At 44.8% G+C, this 25091-nt stretch overlaps 1 protein-coding gene across 1 annotated transcript in view; it reads left to right on the forward strand.

The window, feature by feature from the left end:
- The window catches only part of SCLT1 (sodium channel and clathrin linker 1), a 112827-nt gene extending 88339 nt beyond the window's left edge, over positions 1–24488 (forward strand). Inside the window, exons 19-21 of the mRNA XM_036241553.1 lie at positions 16378–16456; positions 19330–19425; positions 24117–24488. Coding sequence (XP_036097446.1) covers positions 16378–16456; positions 19330–19425; positions 24117–24179 — 238 coding nt within the window. The 3' untranslated portion in view covers positions 24180–24488. The remainder of the gene's footprint in view (positions 1–16377; positions 16457–19329; positions 19426–24116) is intronic.
- Positions 24489–25091: the final 603 nt, after the last annotated feature.

Below are 25091 nucleotides of genomic sequence, written 5' to 3' on the forward strand. Positions count from 1 at the left end.
CTTACACAATACACAAAAATAAACTCGAAATGGATAAAAGACTTAAATGTGACCCATGAATCCATAAAAATTCTAGAAGAAAATGTAGGCAACAAAATTTCGGACATCATATACAGAGCAGAATTTTCACTGATACATCACCGAAGGCAACAGAAACAAAGGAAAAAATGAACACATGGGACTACATCAAACTGAACAGCTTCTGCACAGCAAAAGAAGCAATCGTCAAAATGGAAAGGCAACCCACTGTATGGGAGAACATCATTGCCAATGATATATCAGATAAGGGGTTAGTTTCCAATATATATAGAGTGCTCATACAACTCAACAAAAGGAAGACAACCCAATTAAAAAATGGACAGAGGAACCAAATAGACACCTCTCCAAACAGGACATACAAATGGCCAAGAGACATATGAAGAAATGCTCAGCATCACTAATCATCAGAGAGATGCAGATTAAAACAATAATGAGGTATCACCTCACACCTGCCAGAATGGCCGCCATCAACAAATCATCACACAACAAGTGTTGGCGAGGGTGTGGAGCAAAGGGGACTCTAGTACACTGCTGGTGCGAATGCAGACCGGTGCAGCCACTATGGAAAACAATATGGTGTTACCTCAAAAAATTAAAAATTGAACTCCCATTTAACCCAGTGATCCCGCTTCTAGGAATATACCCTAAGAAGCCTGAAACACCAATCAGAAAGAATATATGTACCCCCATGTTCATAGCAGCACTATTTACAATAGCTAAGATCTGGAAACAGCCCAAGTGTCCAATCAGTAGAAGAATGGATAAAAAAGCAGTGGTACATATACACAATGGAGTACTATGCAGCTATAAGAAAGAAAGATCTCTTATCCTTTGAGATGACATGGAGGGACCTGGAAAGTATTATCCTAAGTGAAATAAGCCAAGCAGAAAAAGACAAATACCACATCATCTCGCTTATATACGGAATATAATGAACATAACAGTCTGAAGAATACGGTAGACCCAGAAACATGGAAGTAGGGCACAGACTGACATCCATCAGAAGGGGGCGGGGGGAGGTCAACCACAGAACTTACATGCATGTATACATAATCAATAGACATGGACAACAAAGCCAGGGACGGGGCGGGTGTGGGGTGGGGAGGGGGGTGCCAACGGGGTAAAAAAGGAGAAACATCTGTAACAAAAAAATAAATTAATTAATTAAAAATAAAAATTTAAAAAGGTAAAATAAAATCAAGAGAAGAATATGTTCACTTGACACCAAACATGGGTAAGATTATTGGGTATTTTTAATTTATTATTTATATATATTATATATAATATAATATATATAATATTTTTTTATCCTCACCCAAGGACATTTTCCTTGCATTTATCTTCAGATAGAGTGGGAGGGAGAGTGGAAGGAGGAGAGAGAGAAACATCAATGTGAGAGAGACACATTGAATGGTCACCACCCACACGACCCCAACTGGGGCTGGGGACAAACTGCAACCAAGGTACGTGCCCTTAGCAGGAACCGAACCCAGGTCTCTCTGGTCCACAGGCAGACGCTCTAACCACTGAGCAAAACAGGCTAGGGCGCAATATTTTTTAAAATAGCTTTTAACATTAGTACAAAAATGAGCAAACCCCACCCTGCAGTCAGAGACACGGCATTGTAGTTGGGGAGTAAGATCTCTCCTAGTGGAGGTTACTTTGCCACCAAGTTTTTTAGCAATTTGAACTCTACTTTAGTGATTTTTTTTTCCATTTCTGTGATTTTGAATTTATAGCAAACTCACTTTGTATGTCACTGCTAAGAATTTAACATTGTTCTCAAGCTTATTAAGTAATGTTTCAGAACTAATACAAACTTTTCAAATTACCCATTTGACATACAGCCGAAGGCATTATGTTCGTTTCCTTCTCGGTTTACACAGCATCCTGGAACACTGTGTGTGTCTTCCCAAAACAGTCTCCATCTTTTATGCATAACTCTTAATGTGACAGCTTTCAGATACTGAAAAACATAAGCTTTAGAATCATGTATTTATCAACAGCCTTAAACAATAAACTATTGAAATACTAATTTTAAAGGCGTACAGGTTTTCCCCACTGTATGAGTGACTGGCTTAAGGTCACGTAGGAGTCAGTCAGGTATATAAAAAGGAATCTAATGGAAAGAGGCATGGATATATGGAACAGACTGACAGCTGTGGGGGGGCGGGGCTGCATGAAAGAAGGTGAAGGAGCAAAAAAAAAAAAGTGTGTATTTCACACATAGATACAGTGTGGTGATAGCCAGAGGGAGAGGGAGCTGGGGGGAGGGAAATGGGGACAGAAAGGGACTTTGCTCGGGGCAGCGGGTGCACCATGTGACGTACCCTGTGTGCAGATGATGTTTTGTTGAGTTCTGCACTTGACACCTGTATGGTTTTGCGAACCATTATCACCCCCAATAAATTCAGTTTTTGTAAAGAATCTAAAACTAGCTTCTAGTCCATGGTCTGCCCCACAAATGTGTGAATACATATAAATCACTTAATTTATCCAAGCCTCAATTTTGCCATCTCTTAGTATCATGCAAATATTATATATTATTAGAAATATCCTGTACTCTCATTTTTTTTTTATCTATACTCACATTTTAATTGCCTTACTGTCCCTGAATTGCTAGTCCTTGACTGTCCTTGAGATATTTTCAACATCCTAGTTTTTAGTTTCTATCATGATCTAATCTCTTCAAGTTCATATGGATACTAATTATGGTGGCTGCTTTTCCTTCTGCCGTTCTAGTTCAGTGTAACCCAGTTTTTAACAAATCCACCATAACTGCATAGGGAAAGAATCCTCCTTTGAACGCTCTTATTAAAGACATTAAAGGAGGGAAAGAACCAGACTTTCCCAGCCATGGCCTCTCCTGCATGTGTGACAGTCTAGTCTTTGTTCCAGGGATTAGAACGCTATGTTTATTAAATTTTAAAAGCCCTCGTGGTCCATGGCATTTTAGACAGGTTGAGTAGGTTGAGGAAGATTACTTAAAAACTGAATTGGTTATCAAAAATAAGTAGGTTACATGTTCTACATGGTTTGAAATTTTTAGATTTAACCTTTTTTTTATAAATCTTTTTAAAAAGGAATAATTATGCTTCAGTTAAATATTTCTTGGTTACATGATAATTTTTATAAAATTATAAAAATGTGAGAAAGCATTATATTCTATCAAGGTTTCATTGTATATATTTAGGATTTTGCATAGGAAAGTCTGGTTTCATCGGGCATACTTAACCTTTACTTGGTATGCCTCTGTTGGTTGTTTAAACCACAGGGTTGGAAGTGAAATGCATTCCAATGTGCTAAGAGAGGCTTTCTGCCTGTCTCTGCTGGGTCACTGAAAATGTGTTAGTATACTCTGGCATGTCAAAACTAAAATATTTACTTTCAAAGTAGAAAATATTTTCACAAGATTTTGCATTAAGACTATTTCCTTTCATAAAAGGATTATATTAAATAATGTTGAGAAACACACACAGTATTCTTAGCACCTAAGGAGGCAGCATGGCACCATAGATTAAGAGCACTAACTCGGGTCCCATCCAGCCCACCCTGACATTTATCTCTAAACCTCGTGTGTTGTTATAAGATTTGATTTATATAATAAATATAAGGTGTTAACTCCATGCCCGACATATAAAATATTTAGGAAGGAAACAGTAAAAAACAGGGCTTAGGGAATAGTCTTTATAAATGCAAAGAGATCGTTGTAGTCCAAGTAAACCATGATATACTCTATGGGGTATGTGCATGAGAAGCCTACATGCTTATTTCATTTTTAATTGAACAAAGAAAGCATTACTAGTCCTAGAAATCACTAGATTGTAGGCAAGATTTATCTACATATATGAATTTTATCCTCTTTGGAGACATGAATAATACTGAGGAATAGATATGAAATCAAGCCAAAAATCTTTCTACAGTAAAACAGTATCTACTGAAGTATTTTCTCTGTACCTCACCTATTGGTCATAATACAGAATTACATGTCAGCCATACTTTATAATTTCTGAGGAGAAATGTATGCTTATTCCAATGAAAAACTACGTTACGAAGGAGTTGCTCTCTACTGGACATGTTTACAGGAGCTCCAGATCGACAGTAGCAGTGAGATTGTCCCAGTGGTGTTCCAGGCTAACTGCTGGGTGGTGTTTCTGTGTCTCCTTCACGTGCTTTCCTAAGAAACAGTTTTATTTTCAGACTGATTCAGTGATACGATCCAAATCTTCAACCAATTATGTCTCTTATTAATAATAAACTACAGAGCAATACATTTAAAAATCAGATGGCTCATTTGATGCACGTGGCTCCCCCCGTGAGTTCTGAGTCCCCACCACCAATCGGGCATGCCCCTATGCATGTAAAACGTGTTTAGTCGTCACTGTCAGCAGTGAGCTTCTTACGTGAGTTCTGTGTCTCCACCACCAATCGGGCATGCCCCTATGCATGTAAAACGTGTTTAGTCGTCACTGTCAGCAGTGAGCTTCTTACGTGAGTTCTGAGTCCCCACCACCAATCGGGCATGCCCCTATGCATGTAAAACGTGTTTAGTCGTCACTGTCAGCAGTGAGCTTCTTACGTGAGTTCTGAGTCCCCACCACCAATCGGGCATGCCCCTATGCATGTAAAACGTGTTTAGTCGTCACTGTCAGCAGTGAGCTTCTTACGTGAGTTCTGAGTCCCCACCACCAATCGGGCATGCCCCTATGCATGTAAAACGTGTTTAGTCGTCACTGTCAGCAGTGAGCTTCTTACGTGAGTTCTGAGTCTCCACCACCAATCGGGCATGCCCCTATGCATGTAAAACGTGTTTAGTCGTCACTGTCAGCAGTGAGCTTCTTACGTGAGTTCTGAGTCCCCACCACCAATCGGGCATGCTCCTATGCATGTAAAACGTGTTTAGTCGTCACTGTCAGCAGTGAGCTTCTTACGTGAGTTCTGAGTCCCCACCACCAATCGGGCATGCTGCTATGCATGTAAGATGTGTTTAGTCGTCACTGTCAGCAGGGAGCTGCTCAGGTCAGGTCCCAGCACCCTGCTTCCCAGTGTGCCGTTATTGTGCCATACAAAGCAGCAAAACTTTCCCCTGAAGTGTGTCCTCTTTACTTCATAACAAATACTGATGCATTCACCATGTTCTTGCCTTCTATGTATCCACCTACAATTAAAGAACATTAGAGACAAAACCCATTACCAGCATCGCCGTAAAACCCTAAGATGCTAGAGTCCTCTCCGGACTGGTTTTGCTGCCTTAGCAAACTTCTGTTCCTTCTGACAACTAACAATTAAATATGATTACCAGGTACCTGTGATTTCTTAAGATCTACACATAAGTAAGTATTGCCATAATGAAACGTAACACAAATTAATTAAACAAAATTATTTTTCTGTAGAAGGAAGTTTTTTATCTCAGTATCAGAAGCATTTCAAAAATGTGAGCTCCTCTGTGGTATCTCCTTTCATTTTGAAGTTTGCTTTAATTTGTAAAATTTTATTTATTTATTTATTTATAATTATTCTTTTTTGGTTGCTCTTTTTATCTTGAAATGTATGTAATACAGAGAATTTTGAGCTTCCAAGAGGAGACAGTATAATAGTTGCTTATTAATGTATAACATCTATATTGAAAGAAATGACTATTTTTATTATTTTGGAATATGAAAATTTTTTCTAATCAAAATATAGAACCCAGAATCTAAAAAAGAAAAACATTGCTTAATTGGTTTAAAGAAAAAAAAACTATAATTCTATATGAAGATACCAAAGATAAAAGACAAGTGACAAAAAATAGAAGAAAGGTTTCATATGAAGAATCTATCAGGAGTTCAATAATTAAGAAAAAGATTAACAACCTAATAGAACGATAGACGACGCACGTGAACTGACAGCTCACAGAAGCAGAAATGCAAAGCTCCGTTCAACACATCAAACCAGGTTCAGCCACGCTATTCGCTGAAGAAATGCAAATTTAAACAGTAATTGTACCCAGCAGTTGGCAAAAATGTAGAAGGCGGCTAACGCGCAGCGCCCGCAAGTACGAGGGGAGCAGGAGCCGGCGAAGGTGGTCTCACAGGCCAGGCGGCCACACCGCGTGCAGGAGCACACCCGTCCTCGCCACCCGTCCTTGCCACCCGTCCTCGCCATCCGGCAGGCCCCGCACACCTGGCCGTGCTCTTCGAGGAGCGGCCTTCACTCTGCTCGCGCTGTTGCTTTTCGTCGTTGTTTTTCAGCTCTGCTCCACCTTTCATACTGTTGTCGGAATTCTTTTCCTAAAAAGCACATCCGATCCTGCCCTGCCTACTTACCGGCTTCTGTTTTATTGTTGCCAATAGGCTTTTTACAATGCTTCCTTCACCTTATTTTTTATCGCAATCTGCCTCTTTACCTCCTTCCTTCACATGGCTTATGTCCGGGCACACTGCACAGCCTCCCAGGAACCGACTGCTGGCCAGCCCTTCACAGCCCTGGTCTGCACCACTCACTCGTGTGTTTACAGAGTGCACGACCCTTTAAGTACTGAGGACACAGCAGAGCCCAAGGTCCCCCCTTTCCGTGAAGATATTGGATTAGTGATGGAGAATTGGAAACTGTCCAATAAATATAAGTTTAAAGTCAGATAATAAGTACTGTGCAGAAAATTAAGCCAATGTGATAATGAATGGATGGAGGGGTGGACACCTGAGACCGGTAGACAAGGAAAATCCTGTGAAGGAATTCATCTTCATATGCGATCTGATGACAAAGAGGATTCCGTCATTTAAACATCAGGAGAAAGAGCATTTCAAGTGCAGAGACCAGCTACTGCCAAGGTCCCAAGGCAGGAGGACACTCGGTGCGTTCGAAGTGAAAGAGACCGCGTGCAAAGCGAAGGCAGGAGGGGCAGGTTTGGGCAATGTGTCTGATTAAGTGATGACAGCCACCGACTGTGAAATCCCAGGGGCTGGACACAGAAAAGGTTTATTTCCTGCTTAGGGTACATGTCTAAGGCAGTTTGGCGGGAAGGCTGTGCCGTCAGAGGTTCCGCCACATTGAAGGTGTGGTTATCCAAGATCACTGGAGTCGGGGTGCGGGGTGGGGGGAATGCTGGCTCTTAACTAAGTCTGCTGTGAGGTGACGTACATCACTTCCTTTTACCTTCCTGGCCACCCTGATCTATCTGCACGGATGCCTAGGAAATGCGTAGGGGGCCCGCAGAATGTTGGTGAGCACATCCAAGTGCTGCAGACCAGGGCTTGATCTCGAAGGTTTTACCAGCCAAGAATGAAGGCCAGTGGACAGTTTTGAAAGAATTCACCAGATCAGATTAAAAAAAAAAAAATCACTCTGGCTTCTGAATGGAAAAGAGAAGTAAGTGAAAAAGTTGGGAAAGGACTCAGAAAGCTATTGCAGAAGTCTTGTTAAGAGATGATGGTGGCTTAGACCGAGAAGAAAGAGAAAGCTGGATTCGTTGGGAGTCTTTGTTTTTTGAGAGGTAATAGAAGGTGTTGATGGGTTCGACGTGGAGTATGGAGGAGAAGAGAGGAATCAAGGACGATTCTAGGAATAGTTTGTACATGCTATTTCTTTCTAGGGATATCTTTTCCCAACTCCCAACCCGAAAACATATTCTTCCTTCCAGACCCATCTCAAATATCTTTTTTTTTTCTGTAAGGCATTCTTAATTCCCTTGACAGATCGAGTCTTTCCTTTTCCTACACTCCCACTCCCCTCTGCTCATTCTTTGTGACACTCACTGAACTGTAGTATAACTGTCATTCACGGCCACCTTTCTACAAGACTGTGAGCCAACATCTTGCTGGGTTCTAGGTGTTTAATAAAATTGTATCGAATGAGTGAATGAATATACAATGTGCAATATTTTCTTCTCCTGTCCAAATTGCATATATATATATACATACACACACATATATATGTGCAATTACACAGCCTCTGAGCCCAAGGAATTCTCTTTAATCTCTAAAACATTATTCTTGGCTATATATCTATAATGTTTGGCTGCCATACTGCTTTTCTTTTAAGGTTTTTTTTTATTTTTTTATTTTTTTTAATTAACAGGATGAGAGGCAGCTGCAGGTACTGGCAGATTACAAAATGTGTAATTACTAAAAGTAACTGAAGCATATTATAGTATAATTCAACAGAAAAGGAAACCATCTGGCACGGCTGTGTTCATCTGTCACGAGAGAGGGCTTCGAGGGCAGGGCTGTGCGGTGGGCAGCCCGCAGCCCCGGGAGCCAGCGCACCCCTCTGTCCGGGGCCCTCGCGGCCACCAGGGGTGCAGCCTCGCGTGGTTCGCCCTCAGACGTCACCGAGGGGCCTCGCGCTCCGCGGAGCCTCGCCCTCACACTGTATTAACCAGAATACGCACGGCTCATCCTTACCTCAAATTGTGCCTCGGTAACAAGGGAATGATCTGAGCAACTGCAGTCTTTAATTATAAAGCCTGAGACACTGGCCCAAATTTCAAACTCTTATTCCATGCCTCAAGGAGCCATAAGCTCTTTTATAAAAAGCACTGGCGGTGTTTTCGAGGAGATGAATGCATTGCAGGGAAATCTTGGCCCTTACCTTGTCGGTTGTTACGTATCCCTCTGGTGCTGAGACTCCAAGTGCGTTTCGAGTGCATGTTCTCTCAGCACGGGTTAGGGTGCCCATTTCTAGGACAGACGAGCAGAAAGAACCAGCTGTTACCACGAAACAGTTTTTAATGGTGGCCTTTTTGAAATCATCTATATTTCCTTTTCTCTACTGAACATTTTCATAGGGACCTCGAACTCAGTACATTCAAGACCTAAACCCATTGGTCCACACCTGGCCACATGTGTGCTTCATCCTGTGTGTCCCTTTCCTGAGTGGTGCTATCTACCCAGTCGCTCAAACAAAGCTCCAGGAGTCTTCCTGACCTCACACCCCTAAATCAAGTACTTCTCGTCCTGCCCTGGACCCCCGTCGAAGTGTCTCCTGACTGTCCACGTCCCGCTGACGGTTCAGGTGTGCACACTGCTCGCCGGGATTTCTGCTATAACCCTACTTCACTGTGGCATCGAGCCTTACTGGTTTTCCGGCTGTGATCAGCCAGATCTGATACTCAAATGTGATCGTGTCGCCTCTCTGCTTGAACCCCCTGCAGTATCCATGATAAAGTCTCCGTTTCCTCTCAAGACATAGAAAGTCCTTTGCAGCCCTGGCCGGTTCGGCTCAGCGGTTAGAGCATCGGCCTGCGGTCCGGAGAGACCCGGGTTCGGTTCCTGCTAAGGTCGCAGTTTGTCCCCGGCCCTGGTTGGTCGTGTGGGTGGCAGCCACTCCACGTGTCCCTTTCATGTCGATGTTTCTCTCTCTCTCTCTCTTCCTCTCCCTCCCTCCCACTCTGGCTGAACAAAAAAGTGGAAAAATGTCCTCGGGTGAGGATAAAAAAAAAGAAAGTCCCCTGTGATCTATATTTCCTTGTTTTTCCATGTTCTTCGTCTCTCCCCCTACGCCTGCCTCCAATAACTGTGTCGCTCGTCCTGCTCCCCTTCCAGCTTTCTAAGTCGATGGTTCCCTTGTCTCCACACACGCATCCCAGTGACACTGTTCCCGCCGTGCTTCTCGGCACCTCACTTCTGTTCATCTATCCTAGGTCGGCCTGCAAGTCCACCTCCTCGGGAGAGCGGCATGAGTCCCCTCACCCCCACGTGTGCCCCACAGTCTGCCGGCTTCCTAGAGCACCTGCTGCCCGTGTTGTAAACCGAGTAGCTTCCCAGTGTTCCTGGTGTCCCTCGGTGTCACCATGGCAGTGACTGGACCCCCCCATCTCACTGGCACTCACTTCAGTATTTAATGAATCCAGTGAACTTGACCGTTTCCCCAGTCACATCCTAAGGTCAGCACTTAAAATGCGATAGGCGGAAATTCAGCCCCACTTTGTAAACTTTGAGTTCATGCTTCACATAGCTTCTTAAAATAAGCCTCCTGGGAGTGATGCTGGTAAACAAAGCTCTGAGTCACCGGTTTTCCTGGGGTCGCCTCCCAGATCTAACACGCACTCGATGGCTACCGTGGAAACGGAATCGCGGGCTCGTCTAGTTTGCTCTGAGGACAGCAAGTGGCCAGTGACAGCTTTGGAAAGCAAGTCATGGGCTGTGAGAGGTGTTACCATTGAATGGACTGGGGGGCTGACTACGGGGCGTCAGCTAAAGTCTCCCCAGGTGAGAACCACCTGTGTGGCCGGCACCGTGCTGAGCCTGTGAGCGCAGCTGCCTTTGGGGTTTGGTTCTAGTGGGGAGAGAACCAGGGGGTGCACCAACACATAAACACGATAATTTTAGATGTCTTCAGTGGTATAAAAAAAAGGGGGCGATGTGGACGACAGTAGCTGGGACAGGGCGGGAGCCGAAGAGCTGGGCTGGTTTTTAAAAAGCCATCCAAAAAGTGGGCATTTAAACTGAGGCCTGAATGAGGAAAGAAGTCGATTATACAGAGAAGCCAGGAAAATGTTCCAGGCAGATGGAAGAGTAGCCCGTACAGGAGTCCAGGGCTAGAGGGGAGACTCACATAGCTACAGTGTGGGGAGTGGAGAAGGAGGGCCACTGGGGGGAGGAACAACACAGGGATCAATCGGGAGAGTCATGTAGGCTGTTGGAAGTAACATATTTAAGACTATTTTAGTTTAAAATAAAGGCCAAAGTGCAGCGATGGGAAATTACTGGAGGATTTTAAACATCTCTTCAAAAGACCACTTTACACCGGCTTTGCACACTGTCTGGAAAACAGATCAGGGAACAGGTAGAAATGGAGTCAGGAGACCAGGTATGAGACTGTTACAGTTGTCAGGCAGTAGATGACAGTGCTTAGCACAGAGTGCCGTCGGTGGGATGGAGGGGGGCATTCGTGCATTGTACTGGGGAGGCAGGACAGGACTCACTGTTAAATACAGGGGAGGAGGGGGAGGGAGGGAGCTAGGATAATGCCAGAGCTTTGCAATGGAGCATCTGGGTGGCTGGCAATGACATTCACTGGGAAGGAGGGCACTTGGGAAGCAGTAGATGAGTAGTTTCCACTTTGGACAGGTTACACGCGAGGTGCCCGTTAATGTTCCTTTAGGTCAGGGGCTAGCTGAGGTCACTTAGGGGCACTGTGCAGCTGGGGGGAGGGGGGACCTGGGACCGTGCCCGGGAGTGTGCCACTGTGTCCAAAGCCAGCCTGTCTGCCCTGCCCTGTGTTTTCAGTTAAACTGGATGAGGTTTGAGACCTCAGCATGAATTTCCTGTTTCAGTCGTCAGGGCCTCTGAAACCGTGCAGAAAGTTGAGATTACGATCTTTGCACTTACTGGCCATCGTGCCACGTACTTAGGATGAAATTCCTTTCCCAGATAACCTTCTTTTTGCCTTTTAGATCTTAATGTCATGGGGTGCCACATACACCAATATCTCTTGTAATTGATTGGACCTGAGATGAGAGGCAATATGACCTAGGTGAGGGAACGTTTTCATTAAAAGACTGCTGTGAACCCCATTTTTTTTCATTCAGTCACTTTATGACAGTAGGAACATTAACTTCTCTGAGTCTTAACTCCTTCGTTTATACGCTGAGAATAATAACTACTTTGCAACCTTGAAGTAACAATAAGGTACGGAGGTGAAGTTAAGGTATAGTAGAAAACCCTCTTGGCCGATGTCCACCTGCTCATCCAAGGACACCGACTGGTGAAGCACACAGGTGTGGGGAGCCAGCGGGCCAGCGCCAGGCTCCTCCCTGCCCCCGCGCCTGGCCCCTCCCGCCCTGGCACTTGCCTCCCCAGTGTCCCTGTGTCTGCTCCCAAACCAGGCTACGCCAGCCACCCCTGCTTCTGAAACATGCAGTTTAATCAAATAGGCCAGGGGTCTAGGAGCGCAGAAAGAGAAAGTTATTGTTTCTCTTGAAACGTAGAGAATTTGCTGTTGAGGTAGGTTTGAAAGAACAGGGAACACTGTAAACACCTAGAACACGTTTGCATTCGGATTGCTTGTCAGGTGCCTGCAAATTCTGGTACCATGTCCATGAAGCCGAAAGTGGAAATAATTATAGATGAAATGTTATGGATGTGGTTTGTGAAAGAAAGACATTCAACACTGGAGCACTCCAGTGTGCTCATACTTAAAAAAAAACCAACAACTGTGTATAAAACTGTGTCCAAAAGTCAGACAAAATCCTTATGCTGCCTTAGGCCTCAGACCTCGTGGAAATCTGAGGGAGGCTGTGGACTCTCTTCCCCGAAGAGGGAGACAAGCTCACAGGCCTTGCCTGTAGTTTCGGGGTACTGAGCAGACCTGAAGCCTGTCGGTGGGCCGAAGATCAGAACCCTTGCCTTCGGGGCTCACCTGCCACCTGCTCGCATCTCGAATTGAAGGCTTTGATGACTTAATCAATCTTGATTGTAATATTTTGTTTACTGAAGTATTTAACGTCCTCTTAATAGATACAGTATCAATTACTTTGTTTATACGTTTTTTTTATTTGACACAAAAGGTGGCAAGTCGGTTACATTTTACAACTGTATTTCTGTATCACTTTTGGAGGCACGACTAGGACATTTTATTACCTACACATAAATTATGTAAGTGACCTAAAAATATTTAGGACACTGAGGACCAAGTGGTGTCATAAGGAATTCCTCGCTCTTCTGGACTTACATTAAAATTGGTAGAAGGTCATTTTGTCCTTAAACCTTATAACATATACTATGCCAGAAATTACAGGGGACCTGGGTACGGTTTCATTCACATTCTCTAGCTGGTGTAAAGTGTTCTCGGAGGACCACAGTGTCCTACCGAAACCGGAAATGCCATCTAGCGCGACACCTGCTGGCCAGCTGCACTTCCCTGGGGTGAGGGTGTCCCTGCGGTTACAGATTTCCAGTGGAGAGACTACGGGCTGTGTGTGGCAGGGATTCCGCTGCAACACCACTGCGAAACTTCCCGAAGTCTTGTTCAATGTTTTTCCCAGATCACTGAGGATACCGGGAGCTCTCAATCTCCTTCCCTAATGAAGAGACATTGCTGTAGATAATAGAGTCGGATCATCCCCCTGGGTGTTTCCTCCACCCCACAGGTCAAGGTCCAGGCAGAGAAATAGGCAGCTGCAGGGCACTGACAGGCAGGCCCTCGGGAGCCTGGGGCCAGCCCAGGACCGCGCTCTTCACCCCTGGTACCGCCTGCGTCTCCTCCAGAGAGGAGCCCGAAGGAAAGGCTTACCGGAAAAACCACCTTTCTGTAGCCACTCCGAATCCCTGGTAGAAAGAAGTCAAATATAAATAAATCTAAATAAATAAAAATAACTGTGATCTAAACTGTGTTTTGTGGTAGAGTCCTCAGTAAATGTTTGCTGAGCAAATAAGGAATAAAATTTTCTAACTGCTAGGTTTTCTGCAGAAAGTTAGCCACAAATCAGCAGATATTTATTGAATGTCTATGTGTACAGCAGCTGTGGTAGATACTGTGGAAACTAAAAACAGTCCCCATTTTAAAACTTTTTATGTACTGATTTTATTTTTAGAGAGAGAGAAACACCAATGTGTTGTTCCACTTATCTGTGCAGTCATTGGTTGCTTGTTGTATGTGCCCTGACCGGGATCAAACCCATAACCTTGGTGTATCAGGACGATGCTCTAACCAGCTGAGCTACCCGGGTAGGACAAAACAATCCCTGTTTTAAAAGTTGCCATTATTCTTGGGGGAGTGTGTGTATACATCTGTATACATACGCACACGTATATAAATCACTAATCAGCATTATAATACAGAATTGCTAAATGTCTGGTACATAAAATAAGCATAAAGCTTTGATGTAAGAAGAGAACCATCTGGATTAAAATAAATTGGGAAGGAGGCCTGGAAGGAAGGGAGGCAAGGTGGGATCTTAAAGAAAGAGCAGGATCTTAACGGCAAATCTAAACACGAGGACTCAGAAAATGACGTAACACCAGCCTAACGACTTCACGTTTGCGTGTATCATTGCACCTGCAGGAAACACGTCAAAGATAATGGCCTAACTTGTTCAGTTTCCAAATCAGCGTGTTCATTTTTATGTTCTAGACTGCCGGGCACATGTACACACGCACACCCTTCCCCTACGCATCCAGCAGCTGCCCGCCATCTGGGGAGCCGCTCAGAGCACACGCCGTGGAAGCCACGGGCTCAGCTTCCATCCTGAGTCTACACCTGACTAGCTGTGTGACTCTAGACAAGCCACTTGACTCTTTCTATGTCTCTGTCTTTAAATTCTCTCATTGTAAGAATGGGGTCTTACAGGGTTGTCATGAAAACAATACATTTATTTAGATAAAGCCTCTAGAATGGTGTCTGGCACGTCGGACGCACTCTGAAGCGTTGCTGTTATCACCCCCCATCACCATCTTCACGTTGCTTGTCCCCTCTTCTGAGGACCAGATGGCAAGGGAGACCAGGAGGGATCATGCAGGTGCTCACCGTCCAGTAGGGGTGATGGCTTGATACACAACGAAATAGATGTTTACACAGATTACAAAGTAACTTAGACTTAATTTGTATCTTTGTGATTGTTAATTAATTTTGTGGGAAATCATTGCTATAGAATAGCATTTATTAGATATTATTACTATCATTCAGGTAAATTGTCATGGGTACGTAAGTGAATAATAGTTTAGACATCAAATTATGCAGTAGGTGTTTTCTGAAAAGGCTTTCTACAAACTGAATGTTGGCTGACTTTATAAATATGATCAGTTTTATCTCAATCTCAGTACTATCAAAGGTTATTTCTCATCAGCACTAATGTTCACACGTTTACCTTTAATTACCTTTGACCCAGAAGACTTCCCGCTGTGGCAGCAACTCTGTGTTTACCACCGTACACCTTGCACTTGGCCCGAAGGGTGTCCACTAACTATTTGTGGAATTGACTTGTGGACGTTATTATTTGCTTCTACGTGTTTATAACAGATTGCTTCCTGTTTTGTTTTTTAATCCTCACCCAAGGATATTTTTTCCATTGATTTTTAGAGAGAGTGGGAGGGCAGGGGAGAGAGACAGAGAAAGAAACATCAGCGTGAGAGAGAGAGATTGGTTGCTTCCCAGAGACACCCCAACCAGGACGGGGGATCAAATCAGCACCCCAAGTATGTACCCTTGACCATGAATCGAGCCTGCAACCTTTCGGTGCTCGGGCCAGTGCTGTAACCACTGAGCACACCGGCCAGGGCTGCTTCCTGATTTTAGCAGCTGCTCACTCACGTCCAGGACAGTTGAGAGAGCATGTTTTTAAGCTGTTTGTGCAGCTCCTTTGGAAAAAAATCAAAACTGAAGTTATTTTGGAAGTGTTTATCTGTTGAATTTTTTTAAGAAGCAGAAGTCAGGTCAAAGGATTAAAAATCACTCTTGAATTACTATTTTAATATTCAGAAATTAAGTCGATCTATTTTTTACTTATTTTTAAGACTACATTGTATCTACTTCTAACGTGGGACTCATGAAATTTCTTTGGCCATAAACAATATAATGTATATATGTTGAATAGAAATAAAAGTTCTGTGCATAAGAAAATTCCAGTTAATAAAGCATGAAAAATATGAATGTATAAAAATAGCACATGCGCAACCAAAACACCAGTCCTGAGTGTACCACACTGAAACAATACGATGGTGGGGCGAGTCACACCACCTTGACTTCCCAGGAGCCGAGCCCCTCTAAGGAGCACGTATATGAGTCTAGAAGCACACTGTGGCTAAGAATCGCAGCAGCCATGGAGTTACACCAACAAGCACTGTGTCTGTTCATATGAACATACTTTAATTTAATGCCACATAGTACTCAAGATAATAATATTGAAGACAGTTTGGCACTATATACATATACATATACATATATATGTTTCCTGTGGCAAAATATAACATAACATGTACCATTTTAACCATTTTAAAATTGTGATAAAATATACATAATATTAAATTTATCAGCTTAACCATTTTTAACTGCACAGCTCAATAGTGTTAGGTGTATTCACATTGTTGTACAACCAATCTCCAGAATACGTATATGTTTTATAAAGAAATGAATGAGTCCTTTAGATATAGTCTACTAATGAGAGACTTTATTTGCACACAGAAACATGAACATGTATCTCACTGATAAAGATTCTATTTTGTTTTTTTAACAATCTCTATCTCTCTCTCCCCCTTTCCCCCCCTTCTCCCTCCCTCCCCCTCTCTCCCCCTCCCCCTGCCCTCTCCCCCTCCCCCTGCCTCTCCTGTCTCCCTCTCCCCCTCCCCTCCTCCCTGCCTCTCTCCCTCTCTCCTTCTCCCCCCCTCTCCTCCTCCCTCCCTCCCTCCTTCCCTTCATTAATAGGAGTGAGCTGAGTCGACAGAAACTTCATACCCAAGAGCTGCTTTCTCAGCTGGAAATGGCAAATGAAAAGGTAGTTGAGGTAAGATAATGACTCCCCCGGGAGATCCTTCTGCTGCAGCCTGATATACATGTGAGAGAATTTTACTCGAGCCAAGTCCAAATTAATTCTCTACTTGGAAATGACCATACAGATGTGCGTATTTCTAGTAGAAATCATCCATAACCTGAAAAGTCCACGCGTAATATACTGTGAATAAGAGCCGAGAGGCGGGACCGTCGTGTGTGAATTACAGGAGGTACTGGAGCTGGTGCAGAGTCTCCGAGACTCCATCAGGACCCTCTGTGTCTGTGCGTGTCTGAGATGATTTTTCAACCTGTTCCTTTTATTTTGTTTTCATCCATCACAAGAGACATGTAGAAAATACTCTGGCCTGCTGGACTTATATTGAAATACTCCTTTAGATTACTTAGAGCTAAATATAGCAAGAGTTTGGGTTTTTTTCTCTTAAAGTTTTAAAAAAGTAAACAATTTTTAGATTATGATCAGGGCATCCTAGAACTCTGGTTCTTTTCTTATTTTTTTATTTTTTATTTTTTTTAATCTTCACCCAAGGACATTTTTCCATTTATCATCAGATAGAGAGGGAAGGAGAGAGAGAGAGAGAGAGACATCGACGTGAGAGGGACACATCAGCTGGCTGCCTCCTGCACAACTGGACCAGAGCCGGGGACAAACCACAGCCAAGGTGCGTGCCCTTGACCGGAATCGAACCCTCAGGCCGATGTTCTAACTGCTGAGCCAAACCTGCCAGGGCTCTAGTTCTCCTTTTGATGTTCCAACTTCGAATGTATTTGTTGGAATTTCTTTTTTTTTAAATCCTCACCCGAGGACATTTTTTGATATTTTGTTCAGATAGAGTGGGAGAGAGAGAAAAACATCGACGTGAAAGGGACACATCGAGCGGTTGCCACCCACTCGACCCAGCCAGGGCCAGGGACAAACTGCAACCGAGGTACGTGCCCTTAGCAGGAACCGAACCCGGGTCTCTCCAGACCACAGGCCAACGCTTGTTGGAATTTCTTTAACAGGCTGCATGGCCCACCTCTCTCGGTGGCCCTTCTGCAGGTACTGTAGTGACACCGTGACTCGTAAGTGTTGTAGCATTATAAATTGATACGGACCATTTAGAAAACAACTAAACACTGGCCCTTAAAGTACTCTTTGGTGTGGGTCCCACTTCCAGGATTCTGGTGTAAGAGAGTCATTTAAAATACAAAAAAAGGAAGATATTCAATGTTAATAGTTGAAAGATCAGAAACAACCACAATGAGCAATTGGAAAAAGAACAATTGCCTATACATTATGATTCATGTAATCTGGACTGTGCCTCATTATTGTAGCAGCATCGAAAGGTAAGCGTTGTATGTGGTCTGATTGTGACTATGGAAACGATGATCACAGAGGATGGCATCCCCGAGTTTTGTCTCATGTTAATGCCATGACTGATAAATGCGAGACTACGTACTTCAACAACTTGCTACACTAGAGCAGCCAATATAGTTCTCGTCATAAAATTTAATTTTGCTTTTGGGCACACTAAGAAACGTAATAAGCTCATTTGAACAGGATGCTGTTATTTCAGTATTTTATATCACTGGGCCTGGCATTCCCTGCGATCACTGCTCCGTTCGGGCGTGCGGGCTGTGTCCTTCTCAGAGGAAGTGTGTTTTTCTTGCTGTTCCTGTGAGACCAAGACTGGTTGCTCTCTCAGTTCCCACCAGCGCCAGAAAAACTGAGTAACAATTCCAGTGGTGCAGAAACTTTGTGTCCAGGCGAGGAACACAGGGAGGGCCGCTGCACTCTACCTGACAGCGTCTTCGAGCTGTGTGCTGGCCAGCGTGCGGGTGTCACCGCTGCCGCCGCGGCTCCCGAGGCTGTGACAGGGTCACAGACAGCGGCAGAACCACAGAAAGGCACTGTCGCCGTCTGGAGGTCAGGGCCTAGATCGGGAAGTCGGCCGCATTGGTTCCGCAGGGCTCAGAGGAGAGCGGTCCACGCGTGTCTCCCAGCTTCCAGGGCCGCTGTGCTCCTCGGCGTGTAGGGTTCTCCCTGTCTTCACATGGTCTCCCCTCTGTGCGTGTCTGTCTGTGTCCACATCCCCCTTTCTAGGGAAACACCAGTCACAGCTGATCAGAGCCCAAATAAGTCAAACTTACTCATTAGCAAGAACCCTATTTCCAAATAAGGTCCCACTCATAAGTAGTGGGGGTTAGGACTTTAGTGAATTTTTTTTAGGGACATAATTCAACCCATGACAATGTCTTAATACCTCTGCTGACCCTAATACCCTCTGGAGTATACAGCTTTTGGGGGAACATGTAGAAACAGAGTTATTCACCTTATAAAGAACACCTTTAGCATATAAATCATTTAGGGCACATCTAACTGTATAAAAACTAGGATTTCTAGAGTGAGTATTTTCTGTTTCTTGAACTTTAATAACGATCATGCCCGGTTGCCCTGGATAGAGGCTGGTTCTGCACAGTGGCTCCGGGGGCACCTGTGCAGCGCCCGCACCCTGGGGAAGTGACAAACGTGGGAACTCTCGGGTGGGGAGAGCTCCGGCTGGGAGGCCCAGCCGTCTGTGTTCACACCTCCCACAGTCGAAGCCGGGAGCTGGGGTATCGAGGTTAACAGATCAAAAAGTCAACATCTTGTTCTTCTCTTTGCATTTAATTCACTTTGTTTGTTGGCATGCAGGGGTAAAGACAGTGTTGTAAGAACGTAAACCAACCTTGAAGTTCATGATTTGACAGAATGCAAATCTGAAGACACATTGTCTTTGCATTTTATAGGTGTCAAATGATGTCCAGATTTTTCATTGATTATTCCACAAAGCGTCTCCCAGTGACCCATGGATTTCTAACTTGTTTTATTTTTCCCCTTAATAGAATGAAAAGTTAATTCTCGAGCATCAGGAAAAAGCCAGCAGACTTCAAAGGCGGCTCAGCCAGGCAGAGCAGAGAGCAGCAGAGGCGTCTCAGCAGGTAGGGGGCCTCCTCGTCACCCCAGACAGTGAGAGTGGGACGGGGTGCAGCCACGAACAGGCCCTCAACTGCTCCCAAAGAGCTAGCAGTCTTATTTCTACTTGATTCAACTAGTTAGAGTTAGTCTCTTTATTATTTGAGGTTGAAAATAAACATCAGTCTCCTGCAGTTGACCCTGACATCTAGAACGGCACCCACTGAGAGCCACTGGCTACCAGCAGCCATTTAAATTAGTTAAATTAAATGAAACTAGACATTGGAACCCTCAGTCCACTCGCAGATTCCAGTGTACAGACGGCTGGAATGTGGGACCCGCCGTCACCACAGGAGGCCCCGGGGGCGGCCCTGCCCCGGAGCGTGTGGTGTGCATACTGCGCAGGTCTCTTCTGGCAGATTGGGAAGGAGATAATGTCTTTGAATGTGCTTTTCAATTGCGCTAACTTTGTTTTTATTGTAGTTTTTAAATGGAAAAAATTACTTGGCGTATTGGTCAATTTCATTTAATGCACATTTGTATGTGACTATATAAATCTAAAATATGATACAAAGTTTTGCAATGGGAAATAGAGTTAGAACATGCAGAACGTCGATGAAATACTGACATTAGGGGTAATTACCCATAATGCACACACATCATAATGAAATGGGCCATTTCTTCTGAAGTGGGGGCAACAGTCCCTTCTATTGGGAACAAAATGAGACCAGTTTAGTGACTATAATGATAGGCTAGAAACAGTGCAGATAGATAGATAGACAGATAGATAGATGGATAGATATAGACAGAAGGGCAGATAGACAGATTGATAGGTATAGATAGGCAGGCAGATAAAAACAAACCAAGTTAATACATTATTAATTATATTTGGTTATAAATGTACTATTTTTAATTAAAATTAATATTACTCTTAGATATTACAGCATTTTATACATAGTAAAGCAACTCTACTGAATTCAGTGTGATATTTACAGATTTTGATTTTTTGAAACCTACTTCTAGCATGAACATGACACGACACTGAAATAAAATTCAGTGATAATTTTTCCCTCTCTCTCGAAAGTAACCGTAGCTTTGTCAAATACATTTAATTTCTTATGAAATAATGAATTAATGGATTACTTAATTACTCAAGGATTCCTTCGTTCATGTGAACTAGAAGGTGCAGGAGCCAGGGCTGCTGGGCAGCTCCGAGTATGTGTAGTGTCAGGCAGGTAGCCTGCTGCCCTTCAACAGCCGTGTGGCGCTGAGCAGCCTCAGCCTCAGCCCGCTCGTCTCAGTGGAGGAGGACCGCACCTTCTTACGGAGGTGTCGCGAGGTCTAGTGGAGGAGGACCGCACCTCCTTGCAGAGGTGTCGCGAGGTCTAGTGGAGGACCGCACCTCCTTGCAGAGGTGTCGCGAGGTCTAGTGGAGGACCGCACCTCCTTGCAGAGGTGTCGCGAGGTCTAGTGGAGGACCGCACCTCCCTGCGGAGGTGTCGCGAGGTCTAGTGGGGGAGGACCGCTCCTCCCTGCGGAGGTGTCGCGAGGTCTAGTGGGGGAGGACCGCTCCTCCCTGCGGAGGTGTCGCGAGGTCTAGTGGGGGAGGACCGCTCCTCCCTGCGGAGGTGTCGCGAGGTCTAGTGGGGGAGGACCGCTCCTCCCTGCGGAGGTGTCGCGAGGTCTAGTGGGGGAGGACCGCTCCTCCCTGCGGAGGTGTCGCGAGGTCTAGTGGGGGAGGACCGCACCTCCCTGCGGAGGTGTCGCGAGGTCTAGTGGGGGAGGACCGCACCTCCCTGCGGAGGTGTCGCGAGGTCTAGTGGGGGAGGACCGCACCTCCCTGCGGAGGTGTCGCGAGGTCTAGTGGGGGAGGACCGCACCTCCTTGCGGAGGTGTCGCGAGGTTTAGTGGAGGACCGCACCTCCTTGCAGAAGTATCGCGAAGTCTAGTGGAGGACAGCACCTCCCTTGCAGAGGTATCGCCAGATTGAGGGAATTCACACACAGAAAGGACTTAGTCGTTACATGGATAGGAGGTAGAGGTATAAGAAATTAGTCTTACGTCATAATCCTGAAAGCTTCAAGTTTACCTTTTTTAAGGAATGTGATAAGGAAAATGCCTATTTGAAATCAACTACCTCGAGTTCATAGTAAAAAGGGCCCAGTTACAAACCTTTGAGACATGGAGGGACCTGGAGAGTATTGTGCTGAGCAAAATAAGCCAGTTGGAGAAAGACATGTATCATCACATGATCTCACTTATTTGTGCAATATAAATGAACAAAATAAGCTGATGAACAAAGTAGATCCAGAGACATTGAAGTGGGGTGCAGACTGACAAACCTCAGGGTGAAGGAGAGTGGTGGGGGAGCAGGAAGAGATAAACCTAAGACCGTCTGTGCACATATGTCCAACCAGTGGACACAGTGCAGTGAGGGGTGGGGGGAGCAGGCAGGAGGGTGTCAGGGGGGGCAAAAGGAGGGACATCTGTAATAAAAAAAAATTTAATCAAAAATTTTTAAAGGATACAGTTACAGAACCTTAATTATGGAATCCAGTTGGCATCTGGTTCAATCTCCCTCCTGGCAGAATTAAACCTAAAGTCTGTTAAACTCTAATGGCAAAGTTTCCACCATTCTCTTTGTGAGCTTTTTTTTTCCCATAAATGTTTTTTCAGTAACCACTTCACAAATGGTTCCTTAAGCTTTCCTCCCTCCATTTTGTTCTCCTTTGAAGATGGACCGTCATCATCCGCTTTCTCCCCATCACAAAAAGGAGTTCATTCCGGGAGTTAATATTTTTTCCATTTTAAAAGAATCCAAGTTATAAAGTTTCTTTATGAGACATGTATTCAGTTTTTAAAACCTTTATCTTTGCCTTCTCTGAATTCTAATTAATTTTCTTATTTTTCTGTAAAAAATGGAAACTGCTAGTAGAAATAAGAGCCTGCCCAGGGCCTGGTGTGTAAGCGGTGATGGAGCTAAGAGCCCCTCGCTGACGAAGCACGCAACCAGAGCAGCCCATGCCCTGCCGGCGGGTCGGCAGGGGCCCCGCACGCCCGGCTCCCTCTGCTCTCAGTGTGCTGCTCCGACGTCCTGGCTCTACCTCCTCACCCGTCCTCTGCTGTGGTGACGTGTCCAAAGTCACCACTCTCCCTAGCCGTGTGCCATGTCTTCAAAATCGGTGGTGTAGCCTTTCTCTGCAAAAGCACAAAACCTCGAAACTAGGACAGAAATCAATAAATCTGGCTAGGTAAGATTTCAAATTTCTGCATTAAAAATGTCATGAAGTTCATGACAAACTGAGAAAAGTGTTTGCAGCACATAGACAGAGAGGCTAATGTCAACACGTCTCTACAGAGCGGCGAAGTCACAAAACGCGCTGCAGTGCTTCAGACAGATGAGTACAGGACATGGACAGGAAAGGACAGACTTCTAAGAGATGCGCATCCTCAGCCATCAGACCATCAGATTTAAGCTGTGTTCACCCACTTTTCACCGTCAGGCCTGAGCTCTGAGAGTGCCTGGTGCTGGCGCGCTCACGGTCACGGATGCAAATGTCCGTTGATGCGGTCTCTTTGGGGTCCAGTTGGGCAGTGTCTCCAAGATCGTACATGTCCGTAACCCAGACCCAGCAGTCCGAAGAATTTGTACTTGTGCCTGGGAAAGTCTGTCCACGGGGGCATGAAAAATGCTAATCTCTGCATTGCTTGTCGTTTTAAAAGATTGACTATCGCCCTGGCCGGTTTGGCTCAGCGGTTAGAGCGTCGGCCTGCGGTCCGGAGAGACCCGGGTTCGGTTCCCGCTAAGGGCATGTACCTCGGTTGCAGTTTGTCCCCGGCCCTGGTTGGTCGTGCGGGTGGCAGCCACTCGATGTGTCCCTTCACGTCGATGTTTCTCTCTCTCTCCCTCCCACTCTATCTATACAAAAAATGGAAAAATGTCCTCGGATGAGGATAAAAAAAAATAAAAAAAAGATTGACTATCTAAATGCCCATCAACAGGAAACCAGTTAAATTATGGAACATCCATGCAGGCAGAGTTTTGCAACTGTTAAGAGAAATAAAGTAGGTCTGATATGGAACTATTTCCAAGTCCGTTTAGTGCTTCATCATTTTTTAAATAAAAAGAGGTGAGGAAATCTATGCATGTATCCTCACTGAGAACATTTCAGGAAGTATGCTCAGAAATGCAAGTAGTGGTTATATCTGGAAGGAGATGTGGCACAGTGATGGAGATTGTCCTTCCTGCTACGTGCTGTTAGTTTTATTTTTACTATGTGCATATTCCATATTAATTTTCATCAATTCCGATGAATACTTAAAGATCACCTCCTATTAGACTTTTCTTGCTATGATACACCATCTTTTTATCTCCAGCCCTGTGATGTGCTGGCCTACACTCAGTGTGTGTTTTAGCCACTTTTCCGATTAACTTTTATCTAGATGTTCTTCATCCATCTATGAAACATGCCTCGGAATTCTCAGTGTATCACTGAGCTGTGGGATGTCATACTTGACATGTGTCTCTCTCGTGTGGTACAGACATGTAGGTATCTCGGGAGTAAAGTAGACGTGAGCACAGAAGATGACCACTCACAGGACATCTCCCACTAAGCGTGCTCCCAGTAACTGTACGTGTGGTGCGTGATACCGTGTGTTAGTCTAAGAGTTTCCCCAGGAAAAGTGACTGCTTACTGATTCTTTATTTCAATTGCAGCTCAGTGTGGTTACAGTGCAGAGAAGAAAAGCAGCCTCCATGATGAATCTGGAAAATGTTTAAAAGTATTCAGGGTTCGCTCCCAGAACTTGCGAGTTGGGAAAGCTGTGGACTAGCAGTGTGTTGACATGGTAAAACCTGCAGAGAATGGTTACGGCTTGTGTCGTTTGCATAAGCATTTTCCATTCTGTGTCTGGGGTTGTCGGAGAACAACAGTGACAGCATCCTTGAGCCAAGAAAACAGACCCGCTGCTGAGCGTCAGTGGAGAATAAAGCCTCTGGGAAGAATCACTGCCTCCATCAGTGTGTCTATTTTTACCCCTTCCTTCGGAAGAGCGTACTTCCTAAACTGTGCTGATCATGACAGAGATTTTAAGGAAATGATAGAGTTTTAATATTTCAGTCTCCAAGATTTGAGAATTTTACATCTGATTGTTACTTCTAACTCATTTTTAAGGTTCCCCAAGTCCCCATTTTATTATGAACTCATAAATATAATAAATTATCTGTTCTAAAATGATGCTGTCATGTATTTTAATGTATAATTGTAGTGGTTCTCTGTTTCACGGACATGATTCCCAGTGTTCATCAATGCTGATGTGTAAGAATGGAGGAGGTTGGGGCGGTTTCGAGCAGTCGGGTCCCACGGGCTAGGCTCTGAGCGCGCGTGGGCACCGCGCTCTGCAGTCCTGCCGGCCTCAGGTCCACGCAGGTGGCTGTTCTCCGCTCCTGGTTGGAACCTGCGTTCTGGGGCGGAGAGCAGACAGGTCGCATCCGGATGACGAGCGAGGAGACTGGCCTGTTCAGAGAAAAGAGAACGAACCGAGTTGGAGGGGACGTGAAGTCGCGTGCGCTGTGGAGGCATCCAGCCCGCGGCGAGGCGAGGACTGGTGCTGAGAACCTGAGAACCGGAGCTGGGCTGCCCCTGCTCCCTCCTCTTCTGCCCTCGCCCCAGCGATGGCCTTTGACCTCCGC

Source organism: Molossus molossus, unplaced genomic scaffold (genome assembly GCF_014108415.1).
Source record: "Molossus molossus isolate mMolMol1 unplaced genomic scaffold, mMolMol1.p scaffold_m16_p_4, whole genome shotgun sequence".
Lineage (NCBI taxonomy): Eukaryota > Metazoa > Chordata > Mammalia > Chiroptera > Molossidae > Molossus > Molossus molossus.